This window comes from Silurus aristotelis (genome assembly GCF_946808225.1).
Source record: "Silurus aristotelis genome assembly, chromosome: 11".
Lineage (NCBI taxonomy): Eukaryota > Metazoa > Chordata > Actinopteri > Siluriformes > Siluridae > Silurus > Silurus aristotelis.
This window is the reverse complement of record NC_139584.1, coordinates 25,503,125-25,518,256: the sequence shown is the minus strand read 5'-3', so window position 1 is coordinate 25,518,256 and position 15,132 is coordinate 25,503,125. Positions and strand designations below refer to the sequence as shown.

General features: G+C 39.6%; 3 protein-coding genes across 12 annotated transcripts in view; all 3 read right to left on the bottom strand.

Moving 5' to 3' along the window:
* ntrk2a (neurotrophic tyrosine kinase, receptor, type 2a) overlaps positions 1–6,223 on the bottom strand; it is a 47,441-nt gene extending 41,218 nt beyond the window's left edge. Inside the window, exons 1-5 of the mRNA XM_083553961.1 lie at positions 4,392–6,223; positions 2,115–2,189; positions 1,953–2,024; positions 1,737–1,805; positions 953–1,101 (exon numbers count right to left, since the gene is read on the bottom strand). Of these exons, the coding sequence (XP_083410087.1) occupies positions 953–1,101; positions 1,737–1,805; positions 1,953–2,024; positions 2,115–2,189; positions 4,392–4,606 (580 nt within the window). The 5' untranslated portion in view covers positions 4,607–6,223. The remainder of the gene's footprint in view (positions 1–952; positions 1,102–1,736; positions 1,806–1,952; positions 2,025–2,114; positions 2,190–4,391) is intronic.
* naa35 (N-alpha-acetyltransferase 35, NatC auxiliary subunit) overlaps positions 1–15,132 on the bottom strand; it is a 162,691-nt gene that overhangs the window by 90,203 nt on the left and 57,356 nt on the right. The gene's annotated exons all lie outside the window — the stretch shown is intronic.
* Positions 10,546–15,129, bottom strand: rmi1 (RMI1, RecQ mediated genome instability 1, homolog). 10 transcript variants are annotated; one of them, XR_014535620.1, is made up of 4 exons: positions 14,971–15,127; positions 14,739–14,811; positions 11,416–13,683; positions 10,546–11,123 (listed from the first exon to the last, which is right to left on the bottom strand). XR_014535620.1 is itself a non-coding variant. In XM_083553969.1 (4 exons), the coding sequence occupies exon 4, from the start codon at positions 13,646–13,648 to the stop codon at positions 11,702–11,704; it is 1,947 nt and encodes a 648-aa protein (XP_083410095.1). In that variant the 5' UTR covers positions 13,649–13,683; positions 14,028–14,122; positions 14,739–14,811; positions 14,971–15,096; the 3' UTR covers positions 11,570–11,701. The 10 variants fall into 10 exon arrangements, 6 of the variants coding, with proteins under 6 accessions (XP_083410095.1, XP_083410096.1, XP_083410098.1 ...); XR_014535622.1 differs by having other exon boundaries at positions 11,416–13,678; positions 14,971–15,096; XM_083553969.1 differs by lacking the exon at positions 10,546–11,123 and adding an exon at positions 14,028–14,122 and having other exon boundaries at positions 11,570–13,683; positions 14,971–15,096.

Below are 15,132 nucleotides of genomic sequence, written 5' to 3'. Positions count from 1 at the left end.
TAGGTTCTTCAAAGTAGCCACCTTTTGCTTTGATTACTGCTTTGCACACTCTTGGCATTCTCTTGATGAGCTTCAAGAGGTAGTCACCTGAAATGGTCTTCCAACAGTCTTGAAGGAGTTCCCCGAGAGATGCTTGGCACTTGTTGGCCCTTTTGCCTTCACTCACTTTGTCCAGCTCACCCCTAAACCATCTCGATTGGGTTCAGGTCCGGTGACTGTGGTCATCTGGCATCTGGCGCAGCACCCCATCACTCTCCTTCTTGGTCAAATAGCCCTTGATGCCTTCAGTGTGACTCTACAATTTTCATAGTCATGCAAATAAAGAAAACTCTTTGAATCAGAAGGTGTGTCCAAACTTTTGGTCTTTACTGTATGTTGGAGTGGAAGAGCTTGAGTGGCCTGCTATAGAACCCTGAACTTAACCCTACTGAACATTGGAATGCTGACTGCACCCCAGACCTGCTCAACTCACCTACATCAGAATCGGACTTTACAAACACCCTAGTGGTTGAAGGAGCACAAATCCCCATAAGCACACTCCAAAATCTAGTGTTAACATCTTCCCGGAAGAATGGAGGTTATTATAACAGCAAACGGGGACTAAAAGTGGAATCGCATTAAATCACATAAAAATCTTACGGTCAGGTGTCCATAACTTTTGTCCATATACTGTAGAATATTATTACAAAATGCTTCATGAAGCATTCGTATACATGATCAGGTTTTTTTTTTATAAAGTTACAGCAAGAACCTGTATTTTTCATGGTTTTGTTGGTTAAGGGAAAAAAGACACTATCACTCAAATGCAACTGCTACAAATCTCTTCCAGACTTTCAATTTGAGCTTAAGTCCAATGGCATGTTAATGCACAATTGTGCACAAATCTCTTTATCTGGAACGGTGCAGTTCAGTGAAAACCTGGAATGTTCCTTTAATTAAAATGGAGTCGTACCACAGTTGGGGACGGTGATCTTGGACAGATGCCTCCGCTTCCCTCCTTCCTCCACACACATGAGCTCGGCTGCCTCGGACTCTTCACCTCTCCCCTGCTTCATCCACATGTTGTCACATGAGCACTGCAGCGGGTTTCCAGACAGAAGCCTGAAACACACAATCCATGTAATCCATATATATGTATATATGTATATATACATATATATGGATTATATTTTTTGGCTACAATTACTTGAACAAACACATTAGCCGAAAGAGGCAGTCTGTCTGAATCTGTCTAGTGCAGAGTGAGTATTTTACGTTGGTGGACAGCTATGTATCAAACCAAAATGGACATGTGCCTAATCGATTCAATTTGTAAGCAGATCCCATCAAAATGTCCGTGATGCTCCTGCGTCCGTTACATTCTCGTCAAAAAAACGCAGAAGAGCACTTACAGAAGAGTTTTTCGAATGCTTTAATGACCTAATGACAAGAAATCTAGTCAACAAAACAGATCTGATGAATCAAATTGGAATTGAATCCTAACTAATCACCTTTTACCTCAGGTGATGAGACAGAACTGAATTCTACTGCCAAAATTTGCCATTAATAATGTTGTTCTGGAGGTATTGAGATTACAATTAAGATTGGATTATAAATGTAAAAGATAGATGCAGGATTAAAAATGGAACAACACGCAGAAACCTATTTAAGTCATTTTCAGTAGCGCAAAATGTCACAATCTGACCATGTAAAAGGTTTTCCCAGACCACCACACAAATATTGTTGATGTGACTCACAGGGAGGAAAGGTTCAGATGGTGAACAGTCTTCCAGGAGAGTGAGGACAGATTGTTATCCTTCAGGTTCCTGCAAATGACAGTTACAATCAGCAGCGCAACTACAAAAACAGCATGCTAGAAGGACATTTTCGAATCATTCATCCTCATTGTTTGTACTTAAAAGTAGATACATGTAATTATCAAACACAGTAATGAATAAAAGCATCGCACTTACAAGTATTGCAGTTTGGCATTATTCTGAAACGCCTGCCGAGACACATACGTCAGCCTCGTGTTGGTCACTGTCCTGTTGTGCGAAACCAACGGCAAAGGCAATGTCAATCTGTACAAACATGCAGAACTCAAACTGACTCTAAACCCTTCTGAAACTACTTACAGATTTCTGAGGTTGCGGTAGAATGTCAGGTCTTTATCGTTGATGGAGGAGAAGCTGCTCTGGTTAGCGATATATCTGGCAATGAGATGAAAAAAACATTTCAAGAAATATGTGTGTGGACAAATGAGGAACAAAATACTCATCTGAAACCTTCAATCATTTACATATAATACAATATTCCAGCATCTTTGTACTGTATTGTACCCAGGAATACAGCCAGTAATAACTAAAGGTAGTATGGAAAACATAAACATGATTCAAATATAGTTGAATATGTAAGTAAATATGGCTATTTATTATTTTAAACACTATAAACATCGATTGTTATTTAGTCTAATCTTCAACTGTACTGTTTTGATGAGCCTGTGCACACTGTAGCTTCACATTTACGTTACTAGACAAAACTGGAACCTGATATGTTTTTCTTCTGTTGTAGTTCATTTGCCTCGATGTGTGACATGTTCTGCATTCTGAGATCGTTTTCTGCTCATCAGAGTTGTATTCAATTTATCATAATCTCCCTGCCAGTTTAAAACCAATCTGACTTCTGTTCTCAAAGATACTAACAAATCACCAAGGCTTTATTCCCACAAAAATGCATACATTTCACAGACAGGACATCGTCAATCTCTGTAATACTCAAATCAGCCTCATCTGCCTCAATCAGAACCCTTTTTTTTTTCTATTCGGAAATGTGATATGTACATGAGGTGTTCATGCATTCAATAAACATTAACAATGGTGAACTTTTTAAAATGTATTCTATATTTGGGTATAACACGTCATCTTCTTGCTCCCATTGTTTACTTCGACCTTGTACATTTTAATTTATTGATTATATAACCGTATTTTAAATTTTTTTTTTTTTTTTTTTAAGTTTCATGACTGCTTTGCACATTGCTGGGCCAATTATATGATCACTCATAAGATGTAACTAACACTGCTGCTTTTTTGTTGTTTTCTTTAAATACCCAGTCAACATGCCATTGCTGTGTTTTCCTGTCATCTTGCTGCTAATTGTACCACCTAATCCTCTTTTACTAGATAAAATGTTAATCAAATTTTCCCCTAAAAAATAGCTGGAGACCAGTGTGAAGGAGATTGAATAGTTTTATTTCATGCATTCGTTATAAAGAACTCGAGCCAAACTGCACATAACTGGAGCACAGAGTGTGTAAAACGTCAATTAAATTAAGGGTCCTTGTCAGTGCATAACGATTCGAAAATGAATTGACAAATATCTGCTTTGCAGCCATTGAAATCGCGTCTGTTCCAATTCTTTTGTACAAATCGAAAGGATTTTATTCTGTGTTTGAACAGATTTGAATTTGAACGTAGACCTAGAAAACATTTGTATTGTAAATTTAGTGCTTCAACACTGTGATGAAGAGTTTATACAACTGTGTCAATATGCATTGTATGTGTATCAATGTGTCAATTATAAATATATATATATACAATATATTTTTATTTAAATTACCATCAAATTCTCTCATCTACGTTTGGGTTCAATGTAAATGCATATAATAATGTGTTACATAGTTTTTATTAAATAATTGATATGAAGTATTTACTAATCATTTCAAGTTATATTAATATTATCCAGCACAAAAGGCTGTGTGTGTGTGTGTGTGTGTGTGTGTGTGTGTGTGTGTGTGTGTGTGTGTGTGTGTGTGTGTGTGTGTGTTGTGTTGTGTGTGTGAATTTAGAACTGAGTTGACACCCTACAGTGTTTCATGTTAAAGCTTCCATGATCAGTCGAGTTTAAGATTAAAATGCATGTCTTCCACTAGGTCTAGGGTGGTCTTCTGTTGTGCAGCACATCCAGAATATCTGTAATGGGGTTGTTGGAAGATTTTGGAGCAGCACGTTGACAACAACAGCAGCAACATGCCATCAACAACAGCAACAACAACAAAACTCTTCGACCTTCCTACTCTGTTCTAGTCTTTCTGCAGTAACATTATGTGAATTTCAATAATGCAGAAAATGCACATGACCTGTCCCATGCTGTCATAGTTAGAACATGTCTGTCTGACTGTTATGTCAGCTCCCTTTGCCTTGTCCTTGATGATACGGAAGCAGGTGCTGAATGCATGCATGCATGCACGGCACTGGGAGCTCGTGCGTGCGGTGGCTGTTATTGTAGTGGTTATGATTGTTAGTGAGTTGTTGTTGTTTTTTGCACATACCTGGGTGAGGGTGTGATACCCTCAATACGGGCTTGTTTTATTGATTATAAAAAAAGAGAATACATGAAATAGGTTTCGCGCTCACATGTCAGTGATGTTCTCCATCTCGGGCTCGCTGAGCGCAGGGAAAGCCGCAATGCCGCGCTCGGTGTCGGCGCAGTAAATCCTTGTGCCCGTGCACATGCAGGCGGCGGGACACGACTCCGCGGGCCTCCAGAGCTCGAGCGCGAGCGCCGCGGCGACGCACGCCAGCCGCCAGCATGCCATGCCGAGAGCGGAGCCCGCGCGCTGCAGGTTCATCCCCGCTTCTGCGACGCCAGATTTATCTCAGGATTGCGCCACTTGTTGTTGTTGGTTTTTTTTTTAATTATAATAATTATAATTATTAATATCAATTAATCCTTTGAAAAAAATCCTGCGTCTCCTTTGAAGTGCGTTTCCTTTTCTAGTTGAATATATTTCCGAAAGCTCGCGCAAGCTTGGAGAGCGCGCGCCGAGGTGATCGCTGTAGAAGATCACGAACGAGACGTTTGTTTGTGTGTGTGTGTGTGTGTGTGTGTGTGCGTTTGTGCGTGCGTAGCGCGCGCACGTCGCGGAGCAGAAGATGAAGCAGCAAAAGAAGCGCCGCTTGTCGGAGGAGCGCGGACGCGCGAGCGCGACGGAAGGGGGAGGAGGAGCGGAAAGACCGTCACTCGAAGTGATGGATTCTGGACAGAGCGTTACGTATAGAGTGGGACAGACAGCGTCGAGCTGAGATGAGGTCCTGCAGAGCTTGAAATGTTAGGACTCGCCTACACACGGCCTGTCAAATGCTCGTGTTTAGGACCTTCATGTGTTCCTCTTCAGGGTGGATCCAGGGGAACACCGTTTGATCGTTCACGTGCACTTTCACGAGCACAATCAAATGCCAAACGTTTGGTTCTTCCTGGTTGAAAAAAGTTCTTTAGATTGTAAAAAAAATGTTTCTTCACACTCAATCATGTCAAATGGAGATATAACCTGATATAAAGCACTTCACTAATCCTGTCCCTTTCTTCTTTTCGGATCCACCTGATCCATCCCTACCTCTGGATGAAGTTCTTATTGGTTGGAGACCACGCTGTGAAGCTGAGGATGGTTTCACATGAACAACCTAAAGATTTATGACGTTTCTAAACAACTCAAGATTTATACAGATGGATTAGGATTGTAATTAATATAAACAGGCTACTACAATGGCTGAGGACTGCATGAGGAAACCCATCACTGAACAGTAAACCTCAACCATGATGGAACTGTAATGAACGGACTCTCGGTGTCAGGACAGGATGAGGACGGGTTCCCTTTTGAGTCTGGTTCCTTTCAAGGTTTCTTTCTCCTACCATCTTAGGGAGTTTTTCTTTGCCATTGTTGCCACTGGCTCACTCATTAGGGATAAACTGATAGTGGTAAAGATTATAGGCTGTAATATATACATTTATATTTTATAATCTGTAAAGCTGCTTTGGGTCAATGTTTTTTTGTTAAAAGTGCTAATAAAATTAAATTAAAATAAGCTGAACTGAATATATCAGGACAAAACTGATTGACAGTTTAGTCAACACATATACTGTACACGTTTGATTAAATTTATTTATTTATTTATTTATTTATTTATTTTTATTAATTTTTTTTTTTTTTTTAGCAATTTACTGAAAGGTTTACTAAGAATCCCAAAAATGGATTCTTCTTTGTTTTCTGGCTCCATCATCTTCAAGAGTGAAGTGAAAAATTTGTATTCTGATGAGATGCCTGTCCTAAGGGCACCAGGGTCCTCGAATGTGGATAAAAGTTAAGAAATTTCAACCCATAGAATATATCTACAAAATGGGAGGATTCTGAGCAAAGTTAGACCACCACTACCATCAAAACACCAACTGAGGGAAAATGTTTGGAAGAGCAGAGTTCATTGCTCCAGTACAGTTCAACTTGAATCGTTGAACTGTTCTTCACATGTAGACGATTCACATATCTTCTTCTTCTTTCAGCTGCTCCCCCATTGGGGTCGCCACAGTGGATCATCCATCTCCATACTACTCATACTACTCTCCATACTACTCCATACTGCTGTCACACTGTCCTCATACATGTCCTGCACCACCCTCACATACTACTCTGACACACCTGACTTCCTCATACAATACCACAACTCCTCTCTCCAGCCTGTCGTACACTTTCTCTAAATCCACAAACACACAATGCAACGCCTTCTGACCTTCTCTATACTATAACTTCATGATGTGACTGATCAACTTCATTCCCCTTTTATTCCCTTATTCTTAAAAATTAGTACCAACACACTCTGTTTCCATTCCTCAGGCATCCTCTGACCTTCCAAAAGTTTGTTGAACCATCTGGTTAAAAACTCCACTGGATTTCTCCTAAACATCTCCATGCTTCAGACAATTCACATGTATACTGTATGTGAATGTAGTTTTCTATACAAAAATAAATGTAGTTGCATGTGATGTATTAATATTTTAAAAAAACATTTTACATTAGATTTTTTTTTCATATGATTTCAAATGTTATGATTCCCTCCAATGTTTTTTTTAATATAAGATTTTAACATATTGTTCATTCGTGTTCATACTCATATTATGAATTAATTAAAATTTTAATAAATTGTATTGGTTCACATCTTTTTGCCACTTTTTTACGTGATTTGTTTTTTGCACGTGATGTATCATTTTTAAATACTATTTGATTTTTAAATGCTCTGTAAATTTATGCAATGTTATGTTATGAAATATTTGGCTGAAATTTACAGATTTTTATGTATTTGATTTATTTTTTTATTATTCTAGGATTTATTTTTTTATGTTTATGGATTTTTTCACAGGTAATTAATTGATTTTGACTTCATTTTTGACACACAGCCATTGCCATTATGTCACATGTGTACTTTTTCCATACTTTTTTAAAAATCACGTCATAACTCATATACACATTATTGTTATTGTAAGTGTTGTTTTTTCTTCATGTATATAGAATATGTAATGTATCATGCATTTTTACACAGTACAGTGGTTATGAAAATCAAGAGCAACTAACAGGTAAGGAAGAAAAATTGAAATGTAAGGAAGAAAAATTGCTTGATTTGATCCTTCATCATTTACAGCCTTCAATAAAAGATGCTGAATTTAAAAAAGCGTAATTTACGCGCAAATCCAGTTGATTTAGGGCAATATTTAACCATTATGTAAAAAAATAAAAATATTCAAAGTCTGAAGGCACAAAGTCTGAATAAAATCTATTTTTTTTTTTTTTTTAATGATGTAATATATGTTTTAACTAAACACAGATTTAAAAAAAGGAAATTATTTTTTAAATGTACTTATATAATGTAATGTAACTTTACATGTAACTGTATTTTAATGCAAATAATCCCATTTCCTCACAATAGTTCTATTTAATGCGATATTAATAAATCAGTACTATTGAATTCTATGTAATTATAATATTAATTACATGTAACAACACAAAAGCTGCTACATCATTGACACTTACTACACACATTAAAAAAGCAAAATGGCCTTTTTTTCCCCTTTACTGTAGTATTTAAGACTTTAATAAGGACATCTGACATTTCAGTAGTCGAAGATGATGAAGAAGATGACTTTTATTAACTACATCTTTGTGATTACTGAAGTTCTGCGGAACTCATTTTAATAGCTCCACTTTAGGGCCGAAAAGTGTAGCGGCTCAATTCTGCTGAATTCACTAACAAACTGATCATGAAGCATAAAACAAATTTTGACAAACTGGTATCATTAAACCAAATCCATTTTATAGAGACCAGATGTTTTATTGTGCATTTGTATTGTTTGCTTTGTTTACCCTATTGCAATGAGAGCCAAAAATATGACTTCATGTAGATAAGTGTAATAATTCAGCAGTTAGTAATAAAACACCTGGGTGGTGTTAGAGAAAAATGCACAATAGTGTAGTGTGATTCGACCCAATGTGAAATTACTAATAGCATGTACATATATACATCCCAAAGTGTTTAATTTTCCTTTTACTCCAGCAGTCATATTCATGTCTATTGTATCTTCTACTTTTGGCTGCTCCCATTAGGGGTCACCACAGCGGATCATCCGTCTCCATACCCCCCTGTCCTCTACATCTGCCTCTATAAAACCAACTACCTGCATGTCTTCCTTTACCACATCCATAAACCTCCTCCTTGGTCTTCCTCTTCTCCTCCTTCCTGGTGGCTCCATCCTCAGCATTCTCCTACCGATATACCCCATGTCCCTCCTCTGCACATGTCCAAACCATCTCAATCTCATCTCCCTCACCTTGTCTCCAAAACGTCCTACATGCGCTGTCCCTCTATTAAACTCATTTCTAATCCTGTCCATCGTCGTCACTCCCAACGAAAACCTTAACATCTTCAGCTCTGCTACCTCCAGCTCCACCTCCTGTCTTTTACTCAATGCCACTGTCTCTAAACCATACAACATCTCAGGTCTCACCACAGTCCTATAAACTTTCCCTTTCATTCTCACAGATACTCTTCTATCACAAATCACTCCTGTCACTCTTCTCCACCCACTCCACCCTGCCTGCCCTCTTTTCTTTACTTCTCTAACACACTCTCCATTACTTTGCACTGTTGACCCCAGGTACCTGAACTCCTCCACCTTCTCCATTTCTTCTCCCTGCAACCGCATCACTCCACTGCCCTTGCTCTCATTCACCCACATGAACACTGTCTTACTCTTACTGACTTTCATTCCCCTTCTCTCCAGCGCGTACCTCCACCTCTCCAGGCTCTTCTAAACCTGCTTCCTACTCTCACCACAAATAAAAATATCATCCGCAAACATCATAGTCCATGGGGACTCCTGTCTGACCTCATTCATCAACCTGTTTATGGCTACATTTAATATCATGAACATCCATGAAATTAGTGAGTTCCTCTGCCCTATGTGCAGTTTGCATATTCTTCCCATGCTTCAGGGGTTTTATCTGGGTGCTCCAGTTTCCTTCCCCAGTACTTAAGTAATGGGTTTTAGTCTGATTGTTTGTAAAAAAAATAAATAAATATATACATAAAAAAGAAGTGTGGGATAGTGCCCTGTCATGGGTTGACACCCTGTTCATGATGTCCCCTTGGGACAGCCTCCAGGCTCTCACATGCCCCACCCTTACGTTACACAGGAAGTCCTTCATCCTAGAGTTTTCTGTGGTGGAGAATGAAATTCATAGCTTCAACTCTGAATGTTATAAAGTGCCAAAAAGTGAATTTCTTGCATAAATGATAAACACAAAAAAGATCAACATATTGACAATTATACACATTTTTTTCTCATCTATTTATGTACAGCATCGACTATAAAAGTCCATGTGTAAGTCATTAATCTAAAAAATATAATGTATTTAAATAAGCTTATAGAAAGCGAATCATCCTACACGTCCGACCCTACACAAATATTCTACATCAATTCTACAATGAGACATTTCATCGAAACATTTGGTTTATGACTCTAATGTTTCACTGTTTTGCTGTACAGCCTAATATTTTCGGTCAGGTTTACTTGGAGGTGTTACTGAGATTTCAAGAGGAAGCAACAGCAGCTAGGATTTACACTAAGTGGACTGGAAGCAGATCTGTCAGCATTTGGCCATGCTATAACTCTTGGTCGCTCGAGTCTCTCCGGCGTGACGTGAGCCGTGACGCACGAGGTCTTGCAGGTATCACGGGGGATGTAAACGTTATGAAAACAGGTGTCTCTCTGGGGAAGCTAGCTACCGTCTCAACACAGCGTTTCCATTTTTAGCATCTACTTTGTGACGTGTCGTTCTTATAATGATGTCACAGTCTATATATAGATAAAGGATTTACAGCTGTACAAGTAATCTGGGATAAAAAAAGGGGTACTAAACTCTGCATTTGTGTGACTCATTGGTGTTACGTTATCTTTTTTTAAGAATTAACTCAAAATGTAAATAACTTCTAAAGTGACTGGAAAGATACACGTTAAAGGCACACATATACCTTCTAGGGACTAGGGATACAAACTAAACACTTGATAGACCACCCTAGTGACAAGGAGGGTACCTGCTTAGTACCCTTGTTTTGTAGAGTTTGAACAAAGCAGTTGGGCACATTCATTAAGCGAGAAGTGCTTTGGCTGTGATAGAAACGCCATTACATGCTCCTCTGCTACCATCTACTGGTTCCCATTACAGGGGCAAATAAAAAGCACCACTTTCAAATCACCACTTTTACTTTTTATTTTATTCAGGAAATAACAGAGGTCACTAATAAATAGAAAATGCATTACAAAAGTTGCAGTAACAATTTGTTATAGGAGCTGACATGAAAAAAACAACAACAAGCTTATATAAGCAATGTGTCAGTTTCTCTAAAGCAAAACGCACACGACTGGTTAAGAAATGGATTGAAATCAACCAGCAAGTCTTAAACCGAGGTTGCAAGAAACTACTAAGTTTTAAACTTACAATTTAGCTGTAGTTCTAACATACTGAAACCATTGCAAATTCAGATTTGCACCAAAATCCAGGTAAATTGGGATTGATTGGGATGGAGCGAAGTATAAAGAGTGGGAATGAGAAATTGGGGTGGACTGGGATGGAGCTGGGAAGAAGCAAGATAGAAAGAAATAGAATAAGAAGGAATGTATTGTGATGGAGGGAGACGGAATGAGATCAAATGGAATGGAGCAGGATGGAAAGAGATGGAGGGATATAATTGGGAAGAATAAAATGGACTGAGACGGAGGGAGATAGAATGGAATAGAGTAGGCTGGAACGAGATAGCACCAAACTTCAGCAGAATTGAAGAACAAAAGAAAAAAACAAACATTGTAAGAAAAAAAAAGAACGAAAGTTTGATTGGGTTTTAGTGAAGAATACAACATGAATATTGTATGTATTTTCAAAACCACATTCTTACAAACAGAGCTGAGTCAAGAATATCCGTTATGGTGTCTCCACACTGAAACACCACGTTGATGAACATACTGGTATACATTTCAAACAACCATCTAGTCCATATACAACACAAATGATGAGCTTTATACATTTATTTGTAAATATTAAAATATAAAAAAAAAGACAGAAATCAAACAATCAGCAGTTGCCAGACATACATTTCCAACAAGGTCTAGACTGTGAATTAGAGTTTAGAGTCTGAATTATCATTTTCTTGCTAATTAGTTTGGAAAACAACATTCAAACAACATTTCAACATATGAAAGGTTTATCATAAATGCTTTGAATGCCTCATTTGGTCCTTCAGTTGTCACGCAAGATGCTAACTGATACCTGCCTGCTTTTGTTCAATAGTAACAATAATATAAAAAAACAAAACAAAAAAACATGGAAGAAACAGCATTATGTGTGTTAGGACTTCCTGTCCATCACCCTCCGCTGTATTTCGCAGAACTCTCGGTGGGTTATCGGGTCGGCTTTCAGCACTGTGCCCGATCCGTTCGGGTCTACCTGCACACGCATTACACAGCACATATCCACCAGCTCCTGCTGACACTTCAGTATCCCAGCATCCACCACACCACGCTTTGCTGGATCCTTCCTTAGAACTTTAGACTCTGCTGCTGAGAAGCCAATCAGATTTGCCAGCAAACTGTCCGATAGATCTACATCCAGGTATCCGGTCCCGTCCGATATGGTGGCCCTGACTTTCCATTTCCCTCCACTGCTCCGCAGGCTCCCCAGCAGTGTAACTATAAAAGCATGTATCCGCACTACTTGAGCATTCGGAGGTGGCCAAACACTATTCTTTAAAACACAAAGGTAGTTGAGGATTGATGTGTCAGGTGTTTTGCTGCAGCTTTGTGCAGGAACCTGTGATCTGGGCTCATATCTGGGCATCTTTGGTTCTGGGGAAGAGGAGAAGTCGTCATCTGTGTCAAGTTCAATAACCTCAGTTGGATTTGCATCACTGTGGGGAATATCAGAGGACAAGCTGCAGGGGTTTGATGCTCGGGGTTGGTCGAGGATTATTGTTTCAGCTTTTTTGTTGCAGCTGTTTTGTGGAACCTGTGATTTGGACTCGTATCTGACTAACGTAGGTTCTGAGGATGAAAAGTCATCATCGTCCAGATCAATTTCAATCAGTTCACTTAGATTTGCCTCACTAAGAGGAGCTTTCCTATGTAAACTAAGACGGTTTGATGCATGAGGCATGTTGACTTGACGAGCTGTTTGGCTGTAATCTGTACTTAAAACATCTCGTTGTGGTGTTCCTTCATTTTCCACACGTTCACTGTCGAGCAAGATTTCGGGATCAGTAGGTGACATCATGTCATCCAATTCATCCATTGGAAGGTCATCAAAATCCTCTGGACCATTACTGAAGTCGTTTAGACTATTGCCCAAGTTGTCCTGCCCATGGTCAGAGTCTTCTGGAAAGTCTGGAATGTCCTCTGGATATTCCATGATGTCATCCGGAACGTAATCAAAGTCCTCATCTGGAATATCATCAATATCCGGCCGACTCTGTCTAGAAATTTGAGTCACTTCGAGGGTGCTTAATCTAGTGCTCTCTAACTGACGAGACTCATTTCTCCTGGTCATTTGTGAGGTAATGCTGCTTGGAATGCTCTCATATCCACTGTCCAGGGTTCCCTCAATCCTCGTCCGTTGCTGGACCTCTTGATCTTCTGCTACTTGCTGAGGGTTCTCCCCAGGCAACCCTAAGGTCTGGCGGAGCAGTCTGCTCTGAGAATGTGCCTCCATCAAGTCCTCCACTTCTCCACCCAGCACCTTTACATTTTCTGGTTTGAGAAGCAGCACCCCCAGACGTACCATCATCACTCCCACCACCTGCAGCTTGGTGCCTGGTGGAAGGTTGGCACTTAGAGCTGGAACAGGCCGATACTCTATGGCCTCCATGATCTGAACACCGTCAGTGATCTGCAACATCAGCATTCGAGTTGGCTTCGCCTCCCACGGTTTTTGGGTGGCTTGAGTCACAGCTGAAATTTCGTCATTGGAACAATCAGAGCCGGAGATACGCTGGAGCTGAGAATAGGCCGGCTGGCTGACATCGAGGATCGAGTCCACCTGGAGACAGTAGCAGCCATTAAGTTCCATCTTCTCTGCCTCCGAAATGCCAGCAGGCAGGACGGGATGAGCTAGGTCACGGAGGTCTGTGAGAAGCCACTGGTCTAGGACTTGCTGGTTGAGCTCGGCTTGAGGCAAGGCCATGCCACCTGCCTCCTCTTTTACCCATTCAACACAGGCTTCGAGCCACACCTGGGGCACCAGGATGTGCCATGAGGAGCGCAGCCAGTCGTGCGTGGCCTGGGTACCATGTGCCACTGGCATCCTGATACTGTTCAACAAGGTGGTAGCACTCTGCTCTAAACAAAGAGGAACAAAATTGGAGCAGAAATAACTTCTCTTTATAGGAATTTATGCTGAAGGTCCTAAAATGATAGACCTGCAATTATAGAAAAAAAAAAGAAAAAATCCCGCTTATATAATCAATTACCCCAATCCAGATTGCGGACCCACATATAAATATACATCAAGGTGATCTTGAGGTAATTAGACTACTTATATCCACAAGCATGTTTCATTTTACCATACAGTAATGTTGGTACCTGTCCATCCTTTTACAGGTGGCTTTTGACCAGCATTGTAGCAGAACTCACAGTGAAGACTTTAAGACCCTGCCAGAGATTTGTCACTGACTGTCGCTCACATTAAATTGGTTGCTGGGGAGCAGGTCACATATAGCCGTCTGAGATTTCCCTCAAAATCATGGGGATTATCAGTCATAAAATACTGGACTGGCTCCTGAGATGTGACATTCAACAGTAATTGAAAATCAAAACCCATGAAGAAAGAGGGTTAAAATGTGATGCAATGCTTAAATCCTGGTCATTGTCTAGCTATTATCATACAACGATCAGGGATAACATTATGACCACTGACCTGTGTAGTGAATATCACTTATTATCTCTTCATTATGGCACCTGTTAGCAGGTGGGATATATTAGGCAGCAAGCAAGATTTTGTCATCGAATTCGTTGTGCTTTAATTTAAACAAAGATTTAAACAAAGTTTGACAATGGCCAAATTGATGGCTAGACAACTGGGTCAGAGCATCTCCAAAACTGCAGATCTTATGGGTTGTTCCTGGTCTGCAGTGATCAGTATCTATCAAAAGTGGTCCAAGGAAGGAACAGTGATGAACCAGTGACAGGGACATGGCAGTCAGGGCTCAAGAGATTAATAGACAAAATGTTCAAATGCTGCCTAATCTATCCCACTCACTAACAGGTGCCATGATGAAGAGATAATCAGTGTCATTTACTTCACCTGTCAGTGATAATAACGTTAAGTCTGATCGGTGTATGTGCACTAATTATTGAATCTAACATTTAATTTTAAACAGTATCCCCATGTTTACCTTGTGTCCATTCACAAACACATGTCCAGAGTGTATTTGACTTGCTCAGTCATTTCAGATCGGATAAATTCAGCTTTAAAAAAGAAAGAAAGAAAATTACTCATGACTTTACATAAAGTTGAGGCCAAAAAGTTGGCAATAATATAATGAAGCATATACACAGTGAACAATGTGGTGCATTAGATAGTCAGCTCAACTCAAAGTCAGAATACATTAAAAAAAAAATACTCACAATAAAAGGCAACTAAATCAACAGTTATGCTGCAAATTGTTTCCAAGATATGTCTCATTTTTCCCTTTTTGTTATTATTTCATTTCCATGTTTTTGTAGAGATAAGCAGGCAGCCATATAACCCAGCTTCACTGCAGTTCCGGTCTAACAACCATGCTATGC